Source organism: Sipha flava, unplaced genomic scaffold (genome assembly GCF_003268045.1).
Source record: "Sipha flava isolate LNK unplaced genomic scaffold, YSA_version1 169_pilon_pilon, whole genome shotgun sequence".
Taxonomy (NCBI): domain Eukaryota; kingdom Metazoa; phylum Arthropoda; class Insecta; order Hemiptera; family Aphididae; genus Sipha; species Sipha flava.
In genome coordinates this window covers 637,496-665,305 of record NW_020271881.1, presented here as the reverse complement: position 1 = coordinate 665,305, position 27,810 = coordinate 637,496, and the positions used below count along the sequence as shown (strand labels likewise).

Here is a 27,810-nt window from a genome sequence, read left to right as displayed (position 1 = left end):
CGACGACGAGAGAGATAACGAGCAAAACGGTATCGACCGGAGGAGCGGTATGTCCCGGAATCCTAAAACAGATTCCTGGTGAATAAGTTTTGATTTCGTCTGGCAGTGGAGAACATTTTTATACATTTTAATTAAATGTGTACGTATTATTATAATGACGACGATCGATTTCCGTTTATAAATTGGAAAAAATCATTCCTTAATCAACGCCTAGAATTTATTGCTCATAAACATAATTTATGCTTTACACAATACTTCTTATGACAATGATATTATTAATATTTACAACATAATGATTATTAAATCCGCCATAAATCGATACATAATAGCTAATTCAAAAATTATTTTTTCTGCCTGTAGGTATATAATTATAATTATTCTTTGGTTTAAAAATCCTTTTTCAGACATGTCAGCAGTATTATAGTAAACAACTATTTAAAAAAACCTGTAGCAAAAATAGTTCAAACCTCATTGTTCTCGTATTTTCGGAACGAAAAAAATAGTTATGATTAGAAACTTTGGTTTTTTTTTTCAATCATTGTCAAGAAACTATGCTTCTATAGTCTAGAACACTCAAATTTTTAAGTGACATTAATTTAAAAAAATATCGCAATTAAAAATTATACATTTTTATCGAATAAGAATAACGTTTAATTTTCATAGGGAAGAAGGTAAGATTTTTAATAATTAAAAAAATATGATAAATATTATGCATTGTATATCCTAAAAAGTAATAAATATGTGTTAAGGTCGATTTGATGAATTCACTTTAAATTTTATAACTAATTGAATATGCTCATATAATATGTCAATAAAGAATATCGAAATTTGGAAATGTTAAAATTAAAAAGAATTATGTATGTATATGTATAAGAATAACGGTTTGATATTGTAATTTCCATAAATGAAATAGAATAACATTTTATGTATTTTATGAAATTTTATGAAACGAGGTTATAATTTTTAGTTCTTGTTAAAAAAAAAAAATAAATAAATAAAAATAATTTTTAAGGCAGTCATAACAGAAGTATTATTTAAAACTTTAGAAATAATAATAGTTACGTTCATTGTTGAGTAAAAAATAAAACCTAGTAGATTTTGCATTATACATATTAATAATAATTGCAACTAAAACATTTTTTTTTTTTTATTTTTTTTATGAGCTGTCAAAACACATAAAATAGCTTTAGACTATAAAAGAATTTAATGCTGTTTTTTTCTTTTATCAAACTATCGTGTAGTAAATCTATATAAAAAGTTGCACAAAGAATATTTTTTTAGATAGTCATTTCAATGTAGAAATTTCATTAGAAGGTTCTATTTTAGATAATTTCAGTATTTTTTCCGATGTAAAATATTAATAATACATATCAAATTATATAGGATTTATTCTTACAGCGTTTATCTGCAACATTCAATGCATAAGCGTAGGTAATATTTATATGAATTTGATAGCATAAACGTAACTTTACGCTACTGTACCTATAGTGCGGAAAAATCAAAAACTATTTTCTGTTTGCACAACATATTTAACTTTGAATTCGCATTTCAATTACAAAATTTTTTATTAAACAAAAATATTACAACTTGACAGTGTATTTAGATTTCAATTTAGTTAAGATGACTTTAAAATGAAAATGTTAATGACGTATTCAAAAATTATTCCTATCCCTTAAAATATATTTTAAAAATAAAAATTATTGCAAAAAATTAGGTTATCAATTGTCTTCACCTATTTTGGATCTAGACACTCAATTATTTTAATCAATATTATAAGTGTTTTATATTTGTCCAAGTAATTATTTAAAATTTAACTGTAAACAGTACTTTATCCTAAAACCCCATTTCTTAAATATCCTCTATCTGATATTTTCTATGATATAAATATAATATTTTAAACACCATTGCAAAAATTATTCAAATTTTGGTTACTAAAATAAATTATATTTCGATTTCCTTGCTTTCTGTAGGTATTTATCTTATATTCGATTCTGTTATTATATAAAAATTTTTTGTAATCTCGTTTATAATAAAACAAATAGTTTTTCTTTTTTAAAGACATAGTTAAGTAAATAATCATTTTCGAAAAAAAATATAAAAGTACAGGAATTATTTTATTAAAATATTTATAAATTTTAATAAAAGCACATGCATAATAAATTATTAATAGTTTCTTTTATAATGAGACCTTTATGAATGTAACCTTCATGATCACGGAAAATTTTTATTAAAAAATATTTAGTTTGAAAAAAGAAATTATAATGCAAATAATGCATGAATTATTATTATTTGTTATGAGAAGTGATACTTAATAAATTATAAAAAGTTTTATGTGTTTAAGCATCTGTAATACGTTCTTGATCATTTTTGTTGTAGAGAATTTTTTTTCTTCAGAAAAAAAAAACATATTTTTTATGTAATCTCGTTTCTACACATACATTTGTATAACACGTGTACACATTGTAACATATCTTACATTCTAATGAATAAAACGTAAGTATGGTATTGATACCTATCATGGGAAAAGTTTAAAGTAATTGATATCTACTCGTCCCTGTTGGAGGTAAACCATTTGTCGGTCGTTTATGAAAGCGGTAAAAGTATTTTGGCCGTAGGTGTTGTAATATTGTAAATCTGACGCTGAATACCCGCAGGTACGTATTACATGTTATAATGTCCTGTACCGTATAATCTTAAGATGCCGTTGGTAAAACGTGCGCAGTACGCGTACACGGGATTGTCTGAAAGTTCAGGGGAGGGGGAATGGTGGAAAATTAACGGAATTGATCCAATATTAAATGATACGAAAACTGATACGAAACCAAATTGACATTTTATATTAAATTTTTATAAGAAAAAAAAAATAGTTTTTGTGAAGGCCTAGGTTTTTTTCAATGGAGGTCCACGATTTATTGGTTAGTATCTCTAAAACTAGTTCTGATAGAAAAATTACAACTTATTATAAAGATCACGACTGATAAATTGTTATTTCGAAATTATTAAGATTGAATATTCTACGTCATAGTTGTATCAAAAGAATGTTTATACTCGTAAATCTGATGTTTTATCAACATACTTGTTTCACAAAAAGAGAGTGAAAACATTTTGTGAAATGGAATTTCAATAACCAAAGATTGCAATTAAATATTAATCGAAGTCTGCAAATGTCCTTTTAGTTCGGAGCTCATCGAATGTAATTGCTTATGAGTGAATGACCTTTCTAAATTACACAATAAAAGAACGGACAGTGTAATATGGAAAAGTAGAATAATTGTTTTAAGGAATTATATTATAACGTTACACACTTTAATTTCATTGTGATAATGACTAAATGGTCGATAATTAAATTGTTTATTTCCGTAATTCGGATTACATTCATTTTCAATCTATATTCGATATTTCAATTCCACTAAATGTGTACATTTTTCTATTGAAGTGCAAACTTTTCTTGTGCAAGACTGAGATTTCATTAATTTGAATTACGAGTTTTTTATAATAAGTAATTTAAACGTATATTTATGAACTTGTAATAATTTAATTAATTTTATCACCCACTATGTGAATTTGAAATTATATTTTAATCATCAATTACACAACAATATTATTTCAATAGGCAAATATCTACTATTATTTAAATGCCAAAATATCGAATTCGTACTTAATTATTTATCTTTACAGCCCAGACATCTGTACAACAGACATTTTACTAGTCTTTCGACCAGCAGATTGAGAATGACCGCCGATATCCTCGATCCTCCTCAACATCATACGAGTTCATTACCAGAAGAGGTAAATCATAATCCATTAAATTCAACTGTAATAATGTATATATTTTTGATATTGCAACGATAAATTTATCGTTCTTATTATAAATGCTGTAAAAACGTTTGCTCAATCATGGTGTATAATTACTTGATCAATACTTTTGATATTGATTTTCAATATGTTTATGAACCAAAATGTGCTGAAAACTTCAAATACACAGCCAAACGAACAAAATTGTACCAATTAATATCTGTGCGTATTGTAGATTTATGTACTTAAAATAAGAACCTTGATAGTAGTACATTATATTATCCCATAAAGTAATTTTTGTATTTTTGTTATTGTTAAGACAAGTTGAAATTCATTACGAACTCATAAAATGAATCACACGACATAATGTTACTGTAATTTGTGAGTTTTGATTACAGCACGTAATTTACCTAAACTATTTATTAATAAAATAAGATAATTTCCTTATGTTGAAATAGTATTAAGTAAAAAAAAAATAAGAAAATGGTCAAGCTATCTGTATTCTGTATAACCAAATTCCATCCTTAGAAACAATGCAATTGTTATAACTTCTATAAAGTTTCAGTTATTATAGGTAAATATAGCTTTTTATTATTTGATTTTAGTATAATAATTAGTCAAATGTTATATCCTACGAATGAATTCAAACCGGGTGCAGGATCTAGGGTATGCAAGTTTACGTCCTCACTTGAGATCTGCACGAGCCATTCTGACCAGTCCCGGTCCGTAATATTTTTTTTGCAATCGAACCCACCTAGGCCCGTGCAGAATTCTAATCTCTACTGACAATTTTGATGGTATATAATTCACCCAAAAAATATTTTAATCGAATTGGTAAATAAATATACCCTATGCTTACCTATCTTAAGTTATCAATAACTTATTTTTTCAATCATGTACTTATTAATTTTTTTTTTTTTACAAATAGATAGATTGGAGAGAAGAAGGATTTAGTACACCAGGTTGGAATCAATTGCAATGCGGTGCATGTTACGCATTTAGCATTGCTGCTATGCTAGAAGGACAACTGTTTAAAGCTACAGGAAAACTGCACACACTGAGGTGAGTAAAAAAGTAATAACAGAAAATAAACATATCTTAATGTTTATTTTTATTTTTTATTATTTATATTAAATATTTTTATAGTTCCCAACAAATTATCGACTGTTCAATCGCATATGGAAATCTTGGTTGTTCCGGCGGCTCGTTAAGAAATACATTAGTGTATCTTAAGAAAGTTGGAGGTATTATGAAAGGATTAGAATACACCTATAAAGCTAAGGTATGTTAACCCACATCTAATTGTTTTTACTAATAACTGTAGACAATTGAACGTTTGTTCCTCTTCAAATGTGCATTTATTTATAGTTATCGATACCTAATATAACCTATCATAAATACATTTATTATTATTTATTCATGGAGTTTAGAATTTTATAAAAATTCGTTCGGTTTTAAGTAAAATGTTAAGTCAATTTATTTTTTATTTTATCGTAATCGATTATAAGATTATATATATATATATATACAAATGTCATACGATATAGTAAATAATATTATTCGCATTACTATGCGTATAATATATACAGATATTTGATATATTTTTTAGGAATTTTCTGGTCTAGTAAATGCTCAGTTAAAACAAAGTAATGAAATATAGTAGGTTAACATTACATACACATTAACAAAATAGCTTGAGTTGTCACAAAATGTGACATGCAAAATTTAATTCAATGTTCTATACGTAAAGAATAAATTATTAGTTAAAAATAATGAAATAACTATGCATAGTATTGCACGAGTGTAGTTAGCTTAGTCTAATTGTCTAATTGAATGGTATCCCTGGCTTCATAGTAAAATAGTTATCGACTATAAATGTATTAATGATTTTTACGAGTATCTTGCATGTAACTACTTAAATTTAAATGACGTCAATATTTACATTTCACCTAATCAATATGGTTGGAAAATATATTTTAGTATTATAATAAATATTAACCAAATTCTGTTTATATTGTGAGTGAGGGTTGGATAATACAGTAAATCAAATTCGGCAAAACTTCATGGACGATAAAGTTTTGCTATCTGATAATATTATGTAATAAAACGTAAATTGATTATAAATGAATACATCTTATGAATTTGGTTGGCACATTTTAAAATTTCATACAATACGTTTTCAACTGGTATAATTTATGACAAACTTAGGATATATAATGATTTATGATTCATAAATCATAGTACTCGTACATATAACTGATGGATTATACATAATTCAGCAGGTTGTTATTAAGGATTAAAACAATCGGATCTTTTTGGTTTTCTAGCCGCCATTCTTCTGTGCATATATTTGCAGATAACCTGCTGATACATGCTTTCTAAGCATGTTTTTATACATTAAATTATGTAACCAAATGACCCAACCGTTGTACTATTACTTGTTAGTAGCGTATAAGTTTTGTTTTGGTGAACATGAATTTCTTACGTCTCTCGAAACTAATCGAAGAGGAAAGTGATGCTATCGCATTTTTTTCAAATATTTTTTCAAAATAAAATGTATTATGCAAGTATGTAATAAATAACCTATCCTACCACCAAATAATAAAAAAATTGGAAAATAAATGAAAATTTTGATGACGGCTAGATAACCAAAAATATCCAGAAATAATAATATTGTTATGAAAAAAAATTAAAAGTATATACTAAAAATATAGATATGAAATAATTACACTTAGGATATCTGGTATGGCAAAGGAGATTATTATACAAGTTATTAACATTGTCTCATAAGCCGATGGACATATTGAGATGTTGAGAACTATAACAATATAGTACGAGGCAGAAAAACTACACCAACCAAAGTTGTATGTTAGGCAACTTAACATTCACCATATTCAAAAAAAAACGTATTCATTTATATGTGATCATTGCTTTATTTACTTACTCTTTCTACCATATATTATATGATATTAACATAGTTATTTGAATTTTATTGAAGTTTAAAATATTAATTATTCCATAATATTTTGTTATTTAATTCAGTGGAAAATCAAACAGTGTTTATACATTTTTATAGTAAAATTATGAATTTTACTTTTTTCATGCATTTTGTCACGAAATATTATTAAAAAATTCAAATTTTAGTTTGAAATATGCGTTTATTAAATTTATTGGTTAAAAATTTTGTTGGCATTTATTTTAAATTGTTTACCAGAGTAGTGATATTTAAGGTTTATTTTTCACAGTTTCCGAGTTGTTTTGTTTCACGGTTTTTCCATTTGTTGACAATTTCAGTTTGCGTTTTAACAACTGTTTGACTTTTTTCACCCTAAAACATGGCGTATTACATTTTTAATAAAACTATAGGCATAATAATATAAACGTATAGATTTTTATTTACTTTTGATTATTGTCACCAGGTTTGACACCTTCCGACTGCTTTGGTGTTTTCCCTTTAACATCGGATTTCAGAGTGGATTTTAAAATGCGTTTTGGTTTTTCATTTTTCACTTCCACATTCTTGACGACGGATATTAGATTGGGCAGATTAGGCGTTATCTTTTTTAATTGGGATTTGGGTGACGGTAGGGATAGGGGTTGTCCTAAAGGTTCTTTTACTAGAGATTTCTTAACAGATTCCGTTGCCTTAGATTTTTTTATAGTTCCTTGGACTTGAGATGTTTTGGTCACTTTTGCTTTTAATTTTTTCGTAACTGAAGTCATAGTTTTCTCGTTTTGTGGCTTTTTTGGTTGAGATTGATTTATGATTTGTTTTGGAATCGGGGTCTTCTTCGTATTGTTAACAGCCATCGCTTTAGGTTTTTTTAATTTGGACGTTTTCAGAACTCTTGGTTTTCCTTTCTGAACCTCATTAAGAATGTTTCTAATAGTTTTCGATGGGATAAGTTCATTTTTCGTTGAATTGTTAATGGAGTTTTGGTCGATCCGTTCAATCGCTGGTTGGCTGCCTTTTATAGAATTCTCAATATCTAGAATATATTTTGTGCTTGGTAACTCGTTCATAGTTGAGATGTTTAAATTTGATTTCTTTTGAGTAGATATTTTAATTAATTAATGCAATAGAACTGAATGTACTTTCGAAGTGTTAGTGTAATAAACGGAGTTATTATTACAGCGAAATAGGTTTGTTGTCACGAACAAAAAAAATAACTAGCCAGTTAAAAAAGTAAACAATTTTTTAAAAATGAATTAGTATTATGGGATATAGATTCGAACATTTTGTTAAAATTAATAATGTTCATTAAATTCAAAATTCATTGGCTTCTTTATAATGGCTGCATCCGAGTTGCGGTCAGGGACGATTTTTGAGATAAGGACATAATATGTTATATTATAACAGTTGCGGTCACGTAAACTGTAGGTAATATCTTAGTTGCGGTCATATACCTATTATTTATCTGTAAAGTTTATATATAAAATAAATAAAATTTTATAGTCCAATAGTACAGTGGCGTACATATAACTTTTATATGGGGAGGGGGATCAGTTGAAAACAAATTATTATGGAAGGAATTATGAAATTATTATGGAATTCCTAAACTTAAGTGTGTACTTCTACATTTAAATAATAAATAATAATATATATATATTGAATATGCCAAAATAATAATTTACAATAATTCCTTGCAATATTTTTTTATTTCCTTATAATTTCCTTGCATTAAGAACACTATTTTATACAATTTTTAAAAGACCTATGAATGGGAGATCTGACCCCCCCCCCTTGTATACGCCCCTACAATAGTAGTATAATCACGAACCAGATGACCAAATCAATGGTACGGCAAAAGGTTAGTAACAGTGTTAAACGTAAGGCAGTGGAGCAGTTGAGCGAGCGTCCCTCCAAAATTATTCATTCTGAGATGTCAAGTACAGTACTCAGTGTACTGGGGTCAAATGGCGTTACATTGATCAGAAAAAATATACAAGCTGCAAGAATGAAAGTTCACCCGAAGTTGCCGCGTGATTTTTCACAATTAAATTTGACGCTTCCTAACGTAATTAATAAAATGCGAACCAAAAATAATGAAAATTGGATTTTTATAAACGATGTTCAGAACAATGTAATATGTTTTATGAATCAGTTAAATCTTAATTTTTTAAAACAATGCGACTCAATTTTTATGGACGGTACTTTTTCAAGTTTGCCATTTTCCTTTTAAACAATTTTTTGTGTTATATGGATATAAAAACAAAAGTAACTCATACGTACCATTGTTTGTTTCGTTATTGCCTAGTAAACTGCCTTGTAATGCGTTCAAAACTGTATTAGACCACCTCAAAGGTTGTTTGTCTGACTATATCCCAAATAGAATCTTCAGTGATTTCGAACTTACACAATAAAAATAGTGTAGACAGTCCTAAGTCTGTTTATAAAATAGAAAGGAAAATATTGAAACTTTTTTGTAAATAAAATAACATGGTATATACCATATATACTAAATATATATTTTGAGTGATCGCAACTAGTATGTAACCTTTTTGTTGGGTGATCGCAACTAGTATACACCGTTTATAATCATTATAAATTGGGTTTTATACAACGTTGACCTACTCGTATTATAGGTATTAATATTTTGATTTATATCTTAGACGATATATTTATGAAAAACATAACTTTATTTTTAATGGTAAAGTATAAAAAGAAAACTTATTAAATTTATTTATCGATCTAAGTTTACTAATCTATTAGTTTTATGATTGTTTCTATAAAATTAATTTCCGTACACATTTGAGATGTACTGATTGTTTATCATTTGTTTACTATAAGATAATTTGGCAGTAGTATTTTCTTTCTTCGTAGTTTGTTTTACGCACGGTATTTGGTAAAATATTTTCACTTATTACACATAGTTTACATTTCCCATATAAGAATTAATATAAATACTTGAAAAATACCTAGAATATACTACGAAGGGAATAAAAATGATTTTTTTCATTTCAATTACTAAAACATTTTTGTTCCACATTATTTTTCGAAAAGCTTATAAAATCCCTATCACATATTATTTGTTATATAAAAATATATGATCTTTGCATAGTTTAATTTGTTAATTTTTTGTTGCATTATCCATACGATGGACGAAGATAAAAAATGTTGATATGGTAAGTACAAGATGAAATTAATTTATTATCTTAGACGTTTCTAAAAATATGTAATTATGTAAAAATATCTAAATTTAATATAAACCTTTTTAGATAAATAAATCATTAAAATAAAAACACGTCATAATGAATAAAATTAACTAAAATATATTATTGGATGATGGGATTTTTTCAATTAAAAATAACGTTTTATAGTAAATTATTCATAAAATGTTAATTTATAAGTAAAAATGTTCCTACCAATAATAAACATTTTTAATTTAAATTCATTTTGTATCGAATCATATATTTTAAGTATATTTATAAACTAAAATTTGTACCTAACCAAAAAAAAAAAAATAAGCTCTTCTACAACCCCCTAGTTCAATATTTATAAGCGCTACTGAATAGTGAATGAGTCATAAATATCAATTAATAATAAATAAAATATCAATTTAATTGAAACACGTCAAAATAATAATTATACTTCCTTTATTTAATGTAAGATTTTGTTTAGTCTTTTCCAATTATTAGAAATTAAGTACGAGTATATGTAGTTACTTGATATAATTATATTTCTTCTATAAAATTAGGTTGTTTAATTTCATCAGTGATTATTTATTAAATCATATATTTTATAGTAAATATTTGTATATTTTTTGTATAATAATTACTTTAAAATTTACGAATTAATTTCCATGAACTTTAGTTAATTATACTCAGTCAAAGGTGACTGTTTGTGAGCTTCACTTTTGATAATATATTAAAATTATATTTATGATTTATACATAATTTAATCCACGTGGCTAACAAGTTAAAATATCATAATGTGAGCAATTTTTAAAATTCTGAGTTCTTATTTAATTTTTAATTTATTTAAAAAGCCATAATTATATCGACAACTTCTTATTCAATGAAGTTTTATAGAAATTTAATTTATTATAATTTTTTTTTTTATTCGACATTTTAATAATATGATTTACCCAAAAAAAGCCATAAGGAATTTTATTATAATAAATATTTAATGTGATTATATTTTTTAAATAATTATTGATTTCATGGAGAGCATATATATATAAAAAAAAAAAAAATAAAAAAAAGCGTAAATAATTTCAATGGAACTATTTTAAAATTCTTATCGAAATGACTGCAGTTTATTAATTTAAGTATTAATAATTTTAACGTAAATGTAAACGTAACAAAACGTTGACGTAGAAGTTAAGTGTTAAGAAAATAAAAAGTGTTTGAAAAATCAACAACAAACTATGATTACATAGTATGAATCTTCAGTTATACAAAAATAAAAAATATCTCAAAATTAACAGGTTTTCAGTTATTTAGCTTCACTCTCATCATTTAAGGAATTGTATTGCAAATGATAAATAACAAATGTGTGTGATAGTAATTAATTTTAACCATAATAGGTGAATTGTCTTCAGAGCTAAAAATAAAATAGGTTCCCCGAATAGAAAAAGGAGTAACGCTATTGAGTATCACCTTATTAGCATTATTGCTGACGAATTCATACAGATAAAATTGATTTAGAATGAATAATGTACCAGCGCATTTTATTTTCTAAATATTATTTTTATAACGTGTCAAAAAATGAAAATTTTACATTAATATTTTTTATTTAATAAAAAAATTGATTTATGAGTTAATTATCAAAAATTATTGTATAATATGCAGTTTAAATCAATAAATCACAAAAATATGCAATTGTAAAAAAAATCCAAAATATGCAAAAAATATGCATATTAAACTTTTAAACTTTAACTCCAAACACCACAACTCAAATTTGTACCATATCAGATTTATTCTATTTACTTCCCGAACAAATATGCAAATGCATAAAGTCCAGAGCCCTGTGAATAACCATATTATAAAATGCGAAATTATTTATCATTGTTCACAACTATTGTTGACAAACATTAATTATAAATATATGAACCATACTGATATTTAACCACACGTATTTTAAATTAAATGCACTTATCAGTTTCCGTTCATGGCTTTTAAGATGCACGGGAACATCATGGTGACATAGGTGAATATTAAATTTAGGAGAAATTTAATATTTAATTTTTGACGTCAAAAATCAAATACCAACAAAATTCAAACTTTTCAAAATATTTCACTTTGTAAAATCACCTATGGCCCTTTTTTGTTTCAAATCAATACACTTCACAATGACCTCCGTGTAAAAACAACTAACCAAGAAGATAAAGCATTCTACAATATATTTTACTTCAGACTTCCAAACCACTAATTGTATTCATTTAGATAAATCACAATTGGTAAATTTTTAAAACATTAATTAACATTAGCTTAACGTCACATTAATCACATTAAATATTTAAAATAATTTTAAAAAAGTAATCGAATAGGTAGCGAAAAAATGTACACATCTAGCCCGAAATTGTTTCAACTTTCAAAAATGTGATTTTCGAAAAATCTCTACTCACCGCACGTCTAGAAAAACCACTACCTACGTAAAATTTCAAGTTCATACGTTTAGTCGTTTTCGAGGTGAAGCGATATATGAATAAATAAATGGTGTTTTAATTTTAGTTGCAGTACACTCATGAGTAAGGTCCGAATTTTATGTTTTTGCTTATTTTTTTTCTTTTTTAATTTTTTAAATGTTCATTTATAATTTTGACATATTATACTAATCAGAATTCGCCATTACATTTTTTTCGCAATTTATCTTTGCATATTACACCGTAAATGCATATTCCAATGAATGCGCTGACACGAAAAAAATTCGTTCAGTAGACGGACAAAGCTCTTATACCCATATATACACACATATATATTATATATTAAGCATGTATTAAAAGAAAAAACTGACCAGCAGGAATCTAATCGTTATCGCCATTATCGATGTAATAATACACTCCATTTTATAATATAACCTACAGGCTATGAAATGAAAATTTAGTGAACTGTTTTCTAGTTACTAACGTACTGGCAATTGTCAGTGACATTGTTTCGTTTTACAAAAAAAAAAAAGTAATCGTACCAATAAAAATATACTAATTTAAAAAAAAATTTCCTAGAGTATTAAATACCAAAAATTAGTAGTTTTTTTAATTCTAAAATACGCGAATAGATTTCCTGAGCAAACAGGTTATTACTTCAGATGGTAAAAAAATATTTTTTCAAATATCTAACAGAATTAAATTTTCAGTGATAAAATGGAAAATATACCTTTATCTCCTGTTCCGGTAATAATGAGGTGGGTAAGTACATGGATAGTCATTGCTTTTTATTAAGAGAAATATTTTTTAAAATACCAAAAGATTATTAAAAAGCTCACAGAAGACGATGCATAGTGTACTAAAAAAGTAATTTATATTATTAAATCGGTTGTGAATGAATTAAGACTCAAAATATGTTTTCATCTGAAAGTTTAATTTTATTTTTTCACACAAATATTTATGTATATATTTATTTGTTCTTTATATATGTATATATTTTTATGGCTAATACTATTTTCGATTTTTAAATATACATTTATTTTTATAGCATATTTTAATGGTTTTTACTGTATACATTACTTCGCATGTAGATATCAAACCACTTGTCTGGATTCTTGTTTTTGGCTATGTTATAAAGTGTACATTTATTTTTTTATCGAATCATCGCGCAGCATGATGGTGGAGATTTGTGCACGTGTTAGAAAGTTGAAGCTAGACGGTTCTTAAAAGTAACGGGCGTTTATATCGCGAAACTCTTCAAAGTTTTTTCACCGTTTTCCGAATGAATACCTTTTTTATTTCATTTTTTTCTTTTTCTTTTTTAAACAGTCTACGGGGAACGGTTATGAAATACAAATATAACACTACAATATAGGGGAGGAATACGTTGTGTATGTATGTGTGTGTGTGTGTGTGTAAATAATATAAAAGTTAACTACCTCTTCGTGGCATTCGAGAATACAGTACGCAGCTGTACATTCGATTTTCCCTAACTCATCCCCCACCCCGGGCCAACAGCCGACGCGTATTATAATATCATATAATGTAGTAGTCCGCGGGCGACCGGGGTTAATGCGATTAATATTAATGAAAATGTTTTCTTCGTGCATTTCCCGTGACTTCTTGTCAGTTCCCCGAGCAAGTTGGATCGGAGTGTTTAACTAAAACTTTCACGAATTTCACCGCGACGGCGTTCGCTCAGAAATGTTGCTCCAAGAGGCACCATCTGGCTAAAAATAATAAAACCAAACCCCATCAAAACTGCTGGCGGGTGCTTGTAACCGACCGGCTGGCAATGTTCACCCCTAAGCTATCTTGGCTGTCGTTCGTATTTTACGATCGCCTTCTTCAAAATTATATTACGCACCGAGGGGCGTATTTTTCTTTTTCTTTTTTTCAAAATGCTACCGTCGGAATGGTTTATTATAGTATATTATTAAACGCGCGAAATAGCTACGCTCCGATAATGCGCGTAATTAAAATGCGTATAGCATCTCCCACTCGCTATATCTCTTTCTTTCTTTATATATATCTCTCTCTTTCGTATTGATATTTCTATATCTACAATCCATTAGTTAATTAGTCAGACTTCCCTGTAGGGTTAGTACAACAATCGTATGCATGTTTTATTCGAATAATAAGTTCATTTCAAATTCCGCCCACTCTTTCGAAGTACAGGTGACCGTACTTACTTTTGCTGGCGTTTTAAAATTTAATTTTAACGTTATGCCAACACTTTAAAAATAAATCCATCGGACTCGCGTGTTCCAATAGCAGATAGAGGTAGCCATCGTCGTTTGTACATCTAAACTTGTAATGCGATCGATGTTCAAAAAAAACATGCGAGATTCAATTTGACTCGTCCTGCGCGTTTCGAAGCATGTAGTGTAACGTATACACGGATGATCGCGATTCCTCTACACTTTGTCGCAGGTGTTGCATGTTAAACATTTCGATTGTTTCCGTTGCGTAAAAGCATGTACAACGGTCTTAAAATATTTTACCGCGTTTGGAATAAATTTTACGTAACGACAGGCATTGTTTTCCTCCATCGCACGTGTGTCAGCCTTTTCGCACGGTTTCCGGTAACAGGCGCAGTCACGTAGTAAAGTACGCGCGTATTTCGTATTCATATCTCCGCGGTGGTATCGAATTCCCGGTTGGTGCGGTATAACGGTGCACACGTAGGCATTGCGACGTCGACGAGGAAGTAATGCGAAAAACAAGAAATCGTCGAACGAATGTTAATTCCGAGACGAATAAAGTGTGACCCTATACTTTGGTATGGGGAGGGTCTGCGCTGTTCGTGAACGTGATTTCTGCAATGTTTCATTCGACCGGGAATTGCGATCAATATGTGCAGATACATTTACCACTGGCCCTTTCTCTCGGCAGTGACAGGTCCACCTTACATACATCTCACTTTTTCTCGTACGCGTATACACACACCTAATAATAATCCAGATGTATGTGCAGGAACGGAACTAAGGGAAAGAAGACGGGGATTCATCCCCGGGCGTAAAATTTTAGAAGGTGTTATTTTTGTAATTATTAACAACTTATTTGATATTTTTAACTTTGTTTTTTTTTTTTTATTTTGCTTATTCCGGGCCTTGTAAGTCCATCGCCGCTTAAAAAATCTTAAAAAAATAAAAAACTTAAAAAATCTCTAATACTTTGTTAAATACCGTTATTATGTTAAAATTCAATAAATATAATTGTATATTAATTGTTAGAAAAACATTCTCGAGAAGAGTATTTGATTATCGGTCTATGATACGGCGTAATTTTTACATCTTCCCCGCGTGTAAAAATTCCTAGTTCCACCTCCGGAATGCGCGATCGATACGTTGTACGTTTGTAAATATTTGTTTTTGGCAATAAAAGTATTCAGCCTAATCAGTGTGCGTCCCGTGATACAATGTGAACCGTATGTGTTTACCGAAGCCCGCCTTTGTTTGCCCAAATAATTGTCGTACTAGTATTGTGTTTAAATCGGAAACGATTCAATAATCAAATGAAATATCATTAAAAATGCACAAAATGACTTAATCTGTATACATATTAAACATAGGTACCTGAATATTTATATAAACGCAGTAAAACTTTCATTTAATGAAGTTCATAGGGAGCAAAAAATAATTCGTTGAACGGACAATTTCCCTAAATGGAAGTTTGTTATATCAAAGTTTAACTATGCATGGTATATTCTGCGATTAAATGTAATTTGCATTTTACAATGTTTCATTCTATTTTACCGCCGAAAACGATTCCGTCAACAGCATGCATTTCAGTATAATAATTTTTTCTCTCGTGGTGGACATTGTTAAATAAATAAATGCTTTTTTTCTTATTTACAGTGTCTTATTACACAATTCATTGTTTGAATATGAGTTTATTTTTTCTGAAAATACGTAGACATTTAAATGCAGTGGCGTAACCAGAACTTTTAATGCCCGTGGCAAAATAATCCGATCGGGCCCTTAGTTTTATAAATTTGGAAGAAAGAGATATGAAGAATAGCCTACAAAAACTAACCACCTATAAAATTCTACCCTTTAAGGTTAAAAACAATAAAAGACATGTTTAATGTAATATTATTTTTATAGTAAAATTTTATTAAACATTTTTTGGTTTAAAAAATATATACAAAGCAATACAAAATTTAAATATTCAAAATTTCTTCTTTCTTGCTTTTGCTTCGGCAAACATATCGATTAAATCTTCAAAGTCAACTTTTCGGGCTGTTTCTTGTTCGATTGAAATTAACGTCAAGCCACTTTAACGATCTTGCATCATTGTACTCCTTAAATATCCTTTAATAATTTTTAGTTTCGAAAATGACCGTTCCGCGCTTGCTGATGTAACAGGAATTGTCAAAAATAATAAAAGAACAGTACATACTTCTGGGAAACTGGCTGTTAAAGAATGATTTTTCACCATTAAAAGTTGAGCAAGATCTCTAGTTGAATTAAGTTGATTTATTTGATTTTTAAGAGTTGATCTTACAGCTAAAATTTCACTTGTAAATGTTTTTGATATTTCTTTATCATATTTGTTTACCAACTTTGTAGCTTCATTTAAAAGCTCTAAATCTGTTGCTGATGTAAGAAAAGATGGTTGTAAACATGTCAAATTTAGCATTAATTCATGAAAACTTGAAAAATGTTTACTTATTTGATTTATTAATATATCCAACGTTCTATTAAAAATAATTACACGAAATAAGCTTTCTGGACAAGTTAAACGCATATCAGTACATAGTTCATCGAAATATCTTTTTACAACTTTACGACGTTTGTTTTGAAACTCTGTACAGATAGACCAACTTTTAGCAACTATATTTGCTTCTTCTAAGGGATCATTAAAATTACATCTATATTCTTTTAATTGTTCATAACAGTTTTTTAATAAATTGGATGCATTATCTAAATCAAATGACTTTGACTGGAGAATTTTAGAAGTTATGTTTATAATTTGTAAAATTTTACATTGAAAAACTATAGTGCAAATAAAATTATAATTTTCAATTTGTTTTTTAATCTCTTCTACTTCATTTCGCTCATCTAACTTAGAGCTGCAAAGTATAACTTTTGTTAAAGCTTTTTGAATTTCAACAAATCTAATTTTAAGCGCAAAAACTGCTTCATAATGACCAGCCCAAACGACACGCCATTGACTAATAACAAAATAAAATATAAATTAAAAGAACATTGAGTAACAACGACTAAACGACGGTCACTTTTCCTTGAATAGTTCTAATCTGATCTATTGTCTAAATATAAAATATAAATGCTGATTATGGACACACAATTTTAGGGTTGTAACAATATGTTGGAATATTATTTTTTCTGTTACAAAAAATAAACGTAAATATACGTAAAATAATATGTATTATGACACTTGCTAAATTATTGGTTTTCAATTCATCGTTCTTAAATGTTTAGCACAACTAATGTGGAATCTTTTTAGTCGTCACCATAATATTCTCGTTTCACAAAGGAATATAATACTTAAACATTCTACGCAAAATTTCGAAATAAAAAAATTCCTTATACGTCAGAATTATATTTAGACAGGTTTTTTGAAATTATTTTTACTGTGTAATGATGATTGATTATTCAACAAAACACGGCTGTTACACATCATGGATATAGTGTAATTTTTTATTAAGACGTGAAAATTCTGTTGAAATGTATTACGTTAGTGTTTTAAATATATATTTAAGAACAGTCTTAAAATATGTGATTCGCAATTTTTTTTAAAAAGCAATAAACATATTATGAAGACTATATTATTACTCGTATAATGAACGAAACCAATGGTATATTAAGAATAGTAAGATGAGTTTTTTTCAAAGTACGTGTTCTTTAGATAATACTTTAATTTTTATTATTAACAAAATATTTAAACTTAATCCGGACTCAAGCGAAGGGATAAGTCCCAGTAATCCCACCTCGTAAATACGCTGCTAAACCGAGCTCTGCCTGGGATAGTTTTTTAAATGCGACAATACATCACTTTTCCTTCAAGTTTTAAAATACCCAACTCCACTACAAATATATTTTAGACTATTCTATGTTTAATTTATAACTGTGAGTATAAAAACTTGATATTATAATGCAATAATAATTTTAGTATATTGAAACTGTACCATAAATATCTCGAGTAATTTGTCTGAATAATTTTATTACTTATGATCTCCAATCGAAACTCGACTTTTTAAGATCTGGTTATAAGATCTTAGAATCTTTCTGTTAATAAAGTGGGAGGGCCGTTCTGGATTTGTTCAAAATCTTTTCGATTTCACAGCTTATGAATCTTCCATTCTTCTCCATAGGATATTATTATTTATCTTGTAATATTATGTCGGTGTCCCTGTTAGGTTAGTTTACCTAACTATATTATTTTCTTGTAAAATCAACTACTTAAATAAGAGATGGATTATTTACGATATACAGTAATCCCTCGTTATCCGCGAAGCTTACGTTCCAGCAAACCTGCGCGGATAACGAGACCATAAATCAATGTAAAAAGAAAGGTTAGGTTTAATTTTTTTTAATTTTAAAAATCAATTATTAATAAATTAATAATTTTATAATTTATACAACTAATTTAATTATTATCTATCGTATTGTTTCTTCATTAGACATCACACTAGACTCATTCGTTTTGTACGCTCTAGCAAGAGACGCAACAGTAACACCACTTATTAATTTGTTCAAAATTTCAATTTTTTGAACGAGCAATAAAACATTTATTCTCCTTTTTTTTAACATTTTACATTGAGAAGTCATTTAAAAATATTTTCACTAATAAATTTATTAAACACTACTGTACACGTGTCACGCATAATTGTCACCTTACAAATGAGCAATTAACGATTATTAATCATACATGTGTAGGTAACCTTTTGTGGTTTATTTGCAATAAGTATAAGTATCTATGTATAATGTTTATGTGTTATACCTATAGGCGATATAACAACAATTATCTACAATTTTCGTCAAAAATAAATGTCCACAGTGTTTGTGTAATAACGGTAAAATTTTATCGCAATAAACAACACAAACTGCGGATAAAAAAAAACGCGAATAACGAGGGATTACTGTATTAAAATAATTGTAATTATTACTAATTAATTTTAGATTCTGAATGAACGAGAAATGTATTAATCAAACCTTATTTGGTTAGATCCAATAATCATGATTATGATGGATTTTTGAAAATTTTGTCTGGACGATACGTTAAGGGTATAATTATCCAAACTTCCCAACAGTTTTATAATTTAAAATCATTATTAAATATAAATTTCATTATTTATTCATATTTGTCAAATAAAATTTAAATATGTATAATCGAAAATATAAAATATTGTTTACTCTTAGTTTTCAAATTGAAAGTAAATACATTTTTATGAATCAAAAGGGCAACTAATCAACTGTTATTCAGTATTAATAATTGTTTAACGCGTTACAACTTTTATCCCACCATATTTAAAAAAACAATTATTAAATTGTTTGATTGTGATTCGTATTATCTGTTTAATACCTATACTATTAATACTATCTAACGTAAAAGCTATTCTCAGAAATACTCACTACAAGTATGTTAAGTGATTATACTAAAATACTTCATTCAAATTAGCCTGTAAATATTAATTTAGAAATAATTTTTCTTATTTTATATAAGCTATATATCACTAAGTCTTTAAAATACGTAATTCATTTTTAACAATATACATCACATTTTTGATATGTCGTATCACATATACTTGTTGTTTGATAAATTATAATGGTAGATTACAAACTTTTTATACCATGTCATAAATATCTTACACTCTATCCTCATGGTATTTTTTTTCCTCAAATTAAATTATTAAAAAGGTTAAGATGTTCTGAAAAAGCTTTATTTAAATTTATAATTTGGTTGGTATATTTAAGAAGTAGTTTTCTCATATTTAATTAAAATAATTCACATCAGTTCTATTTTCATTTTAGTTGTTTTTGAAAAAATTTAAAAAATAATTTCGAAAAATAACCATTTTTATTTTAATAATAATTTAGTTTTAGTATTAGCAGCACTGCAGATAGTCATGTTAAAATATATAAAATGGATAAAGATAAAAATTAAATTTTTTTTTGTTCTCAGAATAGAGAAAGATTTATTACAAATACGTAGAATTAATATATTTTTTAATTATTTTAGATTTTTAGATTTGAAATTCCGTAAAGTATCTATATACAAATTTTTCAAATAAGCAAATTTCATTTAATTTTAAAAAAATGGTAACGTATAATCATTTGGGTACTAGTAATAATTTTACTAAACACAATATTATTACTATTTCAGTTTATCAAACATATTTCAACCAGGCGCGGACTGGCTAGGGTACTGGGATGCTACAGCATCCCTTGCCCTAAAATATATTTGCCCTTGTCAGTATAAATGTGCCTTAATTACTCCATCTAAAATGAATGTGAATTTTGAAGACGAATACCTACCTATTACAGTTCTCTGATTAAGTTGTAGGTAGATCTATTATTTATATAATAACTATAAAAACTATAAAGAATACATTTAAAGTAGGTCACTAGTAAGGAAATTAGATCTATTATTTATAAAATAACTATAACAACCATAAAGAATATATTTAAAGTAGGTAACTAGTAAGGAAATAAGTTAATCAGTTTGAGACGTTTTTTTATATATATATTAAATTTACTTTATTAAATTATTATCAACACATTAATCCAAGCGGCACTTGGCCATAATATTGTGAGTGGCAAAAATTTATCACGATTTACTGACCCATTTAAATTGATAAGTTTTTCCTCTTGATTTTTGGGGGGAAATTGCCCTCTCTAGAGTCTAGACCCACAAAAATAGTTTTATTAACTGCTACTGTTTAATTATGTAACAAAAAAAGAACGTGGTTAAAATCATTTATCTCTGTAATTACAGAATTAAACAATATTATTTTACTACGTCCAACACGAAATTAATGTAATGATCAATAAAATAGTAAAAAACGTCCCAAATAATATATGATTTACAAATCGTTATATTAAAAAAGTCATAGAATGTATTATATTTATTAATATTATAGTTATTGTAATGGTAGTGAGAGTGAGCATACAAATGTATTACTGAGATTAATGTGAGTATTACTCTTAGATAGCTGGTACCTATATATTTGTATTTTTATTTAGTCATATATATATTACCTTCATACTTCGCAATGGCTAAAATCAAATGTATGGTATTTTTAAGGTAATCAAATATAATACTTGAATGTTTAATTACAGGCTATTAATTTATTTTTATTTATTTTTACCATACAACTGACAAATATTGTAATCTAATACTGTACAATTTTGTTTGAATGTTTATAGTAAATTTTTTAAGTTCTAATTTACGTTTATTAAGTAAAAAATTAAAAATAATGAAACTATACAAGAAAAAGAGAGAAAGATATATCAATACATATAAAGATACATCGAGAACTAAAAAAGAATAAAAATTAAAAAAGGTACAGTATTAATAATTTATAAGACTTAAGAACACATAAATTAGAACAAATTTAGAGTCATATTTTCTTACTCATACAACATTTTATTTACACGTGAAACTCCTTGCAGAATGAAATAAGTAAAATATAATTTTATATTAGTAAATGAATAGTAATTATAAGATTTTAGAATAAAATAATGATAATTATACATATTATACTATAAATAGTTATAATAAAGGAGATATTTTCTGTAAAAATATAATTGTAAGTTCGTCAAAAATTATTACTATTCTTTCTTTAACGCTGGATTTATTTTCCGTTAATCAAATACAATAGACTCTTTATAAAATATTGGGAATATACTTGTGCATATTTTATAACGATAATCAGAAATTTATAATCAGATTCGATAGTGAATTATTTATTCATTATTTTTATTTGTGTCTAGACCATGCTATGTTCGCCAAAAGTGTGGTTTAATATAATACGAATATATAAAATGTAATTGGCGTTCCTTTTTTTATTTCTATAAATAAGTTTCTACGTTACTATCTATGATTACTTGATACAATACAATAAACTACCGAATTTGTTATTAATGAAAAGAAAGCATACGCTTTAGAAATACAATATTTTTATAGGTTTTACCTTCTTCTCATTGGAAAAAAGCTATAGAGAAATCTAAAATAACCTTCTACGTTTAATTTTCAAACTAATTTTGTTGTTACCACAGAAAAAATAAAAAATAAAAACATGTTGTTAAATCAATAAGTTTCATATTTTGTCCTCTGTATTTTAAGTAAATATTTTTCATGCTATAAATTAAAATAAAAAATACAAATAAAAACACGACATAAATACGATATCCATGCATAATTATTTTACTATATAAATGATATGTACATAATATTATAATAATTTAAATAGTTATTTACTTGGATCATCTTCATAAACTTTGACACACAGAAAATTTAAATTGTATTACCATAAAAACTTCCGAGAATTTTAGTATTGAATCATAATTTATTTTGTAGTCCAAGTTGAATCATTGAATTGATATATCTCGGAATTCCGTTTCAATCGCTATCATTGAGGAAATTATTTATCTGTCCAATATTTCAGTGAGTATATTTTATTTACGCTCAATGTTTTATTTATTACAGTAGGGAATTCAAAGGATTGATCTTCGAAACTGAGGTAAATTATTCATTATATTGCACAAAAAAAAAATTCTAAATAGCGAAAACAACATGATAAAACTAGGTCCTAAATTTTCATTCTCGACGTATTAGTCTAATATATTCACTAAAAATCCGAGATGCATACGTTCAATGTAAAAACACGTGGAAAAATAAACAAAAAGTGCACTAAAAATTTTATTTGAATTGCCCATCCAATAGTTCTTTTGCTATAACATTCAAAGCCGTATTTAAATCGAATCTAACATCGCCTGAATTTAACTTAATATTTACTATCATAGTTAAAAATAATAGCACTGAGTGTGTAGATTTCACCCACCCCATATCCGTAGAAATAGAAGTACATAAATTTCTCTCCGCCCTTATCGAAACTGGTCACTGGAGCGAACAATTTTTTCGAGAAGAATTAAAATTTTAACTTTTGAAAATTTTTCTACACTCAGTATTCAGCGAGGAATATCTGAGTATCTAAGTATCCTGTAGAAAACTTTGGTCACAGCGTATAGGGATAAAGCAGAAATGTTTACACATATCTTAGATATCAATTGAAATTATTGTAATTATGATATACGAGTACATAAACATTTCATTCGTAAGATTCGCTTTTTTATATGCATAAGCTATAAGATGGATTATAAACCTCTTAGTCCCACTCTAGAACTGTGTCATTAACTTTGATCTTACTTACAATTAGAAATTAGATTATTCTATAAGATATATTTATTGTACAAATAATGCGTTAAGTACACACATTTTCAAAAGTAAGTTTTACCTTTATTGTGTTATTAAAATTGAAAATACTCATTGGGCAAATGTTTGACATTATTTTTAAGAAAGTTATGCATTATAAAATATCAAATTAATTTTTTTTTTTAATATAGGATGCGCCATTTAAAAAATATGTGTGCAATTATAAATTATAATAGATTTGTTAAAAAAAAAATTATTTATAGTGCTGAATATTTAATTGTCCACCCCAATTTCTTAGATAATATCTAGATCTATCTCTGTCTAAGCGAATAATCTACTTGAGATATTTAAAATATCTTGTTTTTTATTTTAAAATTAGAATTAGTTATTTGTTATATTAAAAAGTAAAAAATATTATATTAAAAAAAAAACAAATAAATAAATAAAATAAAAAATAAAAAATAAAAAAAAATAGTAAAATACAAAGAGAGTTTGTCAAAACCTTGTATGAATATAATTTCAAATTATATAAAAATATTTGTATGGTGTTTTATTGCCTGGAAAAAAAAATCTCTTGTTCGACACAGAGAATAGCGAAAATCCATTCACTGAGCATCGGATTGAATATTGAAATCACAGGTGGGTCTGGACGAATTAAAATGTCCCGATTTACATTTACATTAAATTCTCATAAAATACATTAAATTCTTACTCCCGGTCGCAATCTTTAAACGGTGAATGTTTTAAAATTATAATTTTTATACCACTTCAAGGTATATCAGAGTTCTTTCTAGTTTTAAGATTTTAACAATATTTTCAACGATTTTACGATCAAACACATAAATAATGGTAGAACATCTAATAATAGCAGGTTTCAGATATATTTTTTTAAGCTCATTTTAAACGTAGAACTTGTTTGCCTACTAGTCATCGTTTTTACAACATGAATGAAGTGCATTTCATTTTTGTTCATTGTGTTTTAATAATTGAAAAATTGGTTTTCGATAAATTTTCTTACGCTGAGAGTACGAAGCAAATGTCACAAAATTAAATAATATATATTTTATCATTTACGTGATAACTCAAAGTGATATGCTCTAAGAAGCTTCTATGGAACTTGATTTGTTTGGTCTAATAGGTTTCTTGGCATCAACTCAAATTTATACGCCAAAGGGCCACATAGAAAATATTTGTACATTAGAATTTTAGTTATTAAGTGCTTTGCGTAATAAGTAGTACCACCTAATTTTCTAAAATAATTAATAATTATACTATGTAAATTAAATTATTATTATAAAAAAAAATTTATTTTTTGAAGAGATCTGTAATAGTTTTTTGCTTCGTTGAATTTAGTTTCATTTTTTCAATACTTTTTTTTGAATTTGACGCACTCATCACAAGAACATTACAACTGACCAAGCGAAACTAAAATAAAACTACATTCGGCTTACGACTATCGAAGAGATAAATTACCAATAGATACCTTACGATTAAGTAATAAAACGATAAATTTCTTATAATATTCTATAGTTATCGAAAATAATATGCTAAATTCCTACACGAGTGTATAGTAAATTATTAACAAAAAAATTATAAGAATATAAATAAATTTGCTGAATATACTTTGAACGGCTTGTACTTAGAATTGTCACGTGTTAGTTGCAAGTTTTCCCAAAATTTAATTTCGAATTACCTTAAATGCACTTAAGTGTACTTAAATGCATTGTTTTTATTCGAATTACTGCAAGATTTTCAAGGGACTACTTTAAATTACCGAAGGTTTCGAATTATCGAAGGTTTGAACTATCGAGAGTCGACTGTAACCTAATCATTGATAAAATTCATCTGTTTGTACATATTATCAGAGTTGTTATGTTTCATGTTTTATAGAAAAAACAATAAAATACAGGTTTATTTGTTTATTTCTATTTAAAATGTCATGTTTTTATTTAATTATTTTAAATTGTTTTAAACGTGTATATTGGCTTTTACGTTCATTAATTAAGATAAATGAAAAACAATCTATTAACTTAATACTATACAAGTTTACGAGTATTTATGTTTATGGATAGTGTATTTTTTATTTTTCATATTCATAAAAAAATAATTGATGTACTTGTAAGTGATGTAAGTGATATAGAAATTAATTAAGTGGAAACGTGTTACAACCACGGCAATATTGCGTTCGACGCGTTTGGGTGGTTTTAAATTTCCTATTTTCTTTCATAATCAGCTATTGAAATGTTTCCGCTAAAGTCCGCAGACGAAGTTAGCCCGATCAGTATAGATGTCATGTAATACGGTTATAGCGAATGTGTCTGGCAGATACGATGATAATTGACGTTTATATTTGCACGTTTGCATGGCGCGGACTGCGGTATAATATGTAGTCGCGGTGTAGAAGATTAGGCGATAATAACACCTGAGTTACAAACGGGCGTTTTTTTCGACAGTACTATTTTAGTTGAAATAAATTCCACCAGTACCCGTACATCGCCTAAAAACTTGTTAATTATTATATGAATATTCGTAATATACGAATGTGTCTGCGGCACAGTCCAGGGGGGGACTGGGAGTATATCAGCCCAGATGGAGATGAAATATACTGGCCCAAAAGTATAAAATCTTTATTATCATAGATGTAAATATAGCGATAATGTCGCCTTTCCCCTTCTATTAAAAAAACATACAAGTTTCCCAAGTTTTTCTAATTTAAATATTGTAGCTCCACTTAAATAGAAGTATTAGTAATATTTTTAGCTCTATTTATCATTAACTATGTTTTTGCCTAAGTTATTGTTTGTAATATAAAATAAATTATAATTCCATGAATAAGCAAATAGTAAAATAATTTAATTATTACTTTAATATGAGGAAAATAAATCAATGTAAGTAAGGGAAAAAAAGTTAACAATTTATTATTAAGGAGCAACATATAATATCAGTTTAGGATAACATTTTATACATTAAACTTGAGCTGTATTTAAGATACTCTACAACTTGGGATATGTCAATGTCTTCTAGTAGTTGTCTCTCTACTGGCATAACAATTAGTGCTTCTAAGTTTTCTTGACATAAACTGGAACGAAGACGGGATTTTATAATCTTCAGTTTGCTAAATGTTCTCTCACAGTTAACTTCAGTTACAGACAAAGTTAAAAAATATTCATATGCCATGCATAAATTACTGTATGCAGAAACATGCATATTTAGAGAATATAGTATTTTATCTATACAAATTAAACAACTCTGTTTACTGTGAATTTTATCAAATTTGTATAATTTGCATTTATTTGTATTATCTGAAATCAATGAACAAATTAAATATAAATTAATTCAAGGAAAAAAAAACTAAATTAATTTAAATTTGACTTACAAAAAACATCAGAGATCATATTTTTTTTCATCACTAACTTCTGCTGATGATTCATAACTAGAGATCTCACTATTAATAATATTTTTTGTGCTGTGTTTGTATATATATTTAGTTATTTCCACAGCTGACGTTATTAAATTGGGATAATTATAGAAAAATTGTATAACTCCATTCTTAAATCTCTTTTTTTAATATTAATTAGGTCGGCTATATGTGTTAAAGTATCATCTAGCATATTTTCAACAAGGTTAAAATTCTTAGGAATTAAATACTGGATACATGCAACTAAATTGCTATTGTTTGAAAACCTTTAATCTAGACTGCTTAATATTTGATCAATTATTATTCTAATAGTTTCTACTCTGAATTTTTCTTTTGGGTTAGTTGGAACATGGTCTTCACATATTTCATCATATAATTTTTTTTTTCTACATACTCTAGAGGTTTGCAGATGGTCTTCAACAATGAAATCTTCAGGAAGGTTTAAATTGGAAAATTGTTTATTAATTTTCTTTGAAAATAAGTAAGCTTCGTCATAAGCACTTTTAAAATCTATTTTTGAAATTTCTGTCTTAACACACTCAATTATATTCCATGCAGTTAATAAATGTTAAATAGGCTAAACCTATTGTTTGGAGGTATCCTGAA

The 27,810-nt window shown here is 27.0% G+C and overlaps 1 protein-coding gene across 1 annotated transcript in view; it reads left to right on the top strand.

Annotated features, from left to right (window-relative positions):
• LOC112679836 (cathepsin L1) overlaps positions 1–27,810 on the top strand; it is an 86,222-nt gene that overhangs the window by 22,819 nt on the left and 35,593 nt on the right. Inside the window, exons 4-6 of the mRNA XM_025549761.1 lie at positions 3,679–3,789; positions 4,724–4,857; positions 4,942–5,077. Coding sequence (XP_025405546.1) covers positions 3,679–3,789; positions 4,724–4,857; positions 4,942–5,077 — 381 coding nt within the window. The remainder of the gene's footprint in view (positions 1–3,678; positions 3,790–4,723; positions 4,858–4,941; positions 5,078–27,810) is intronic.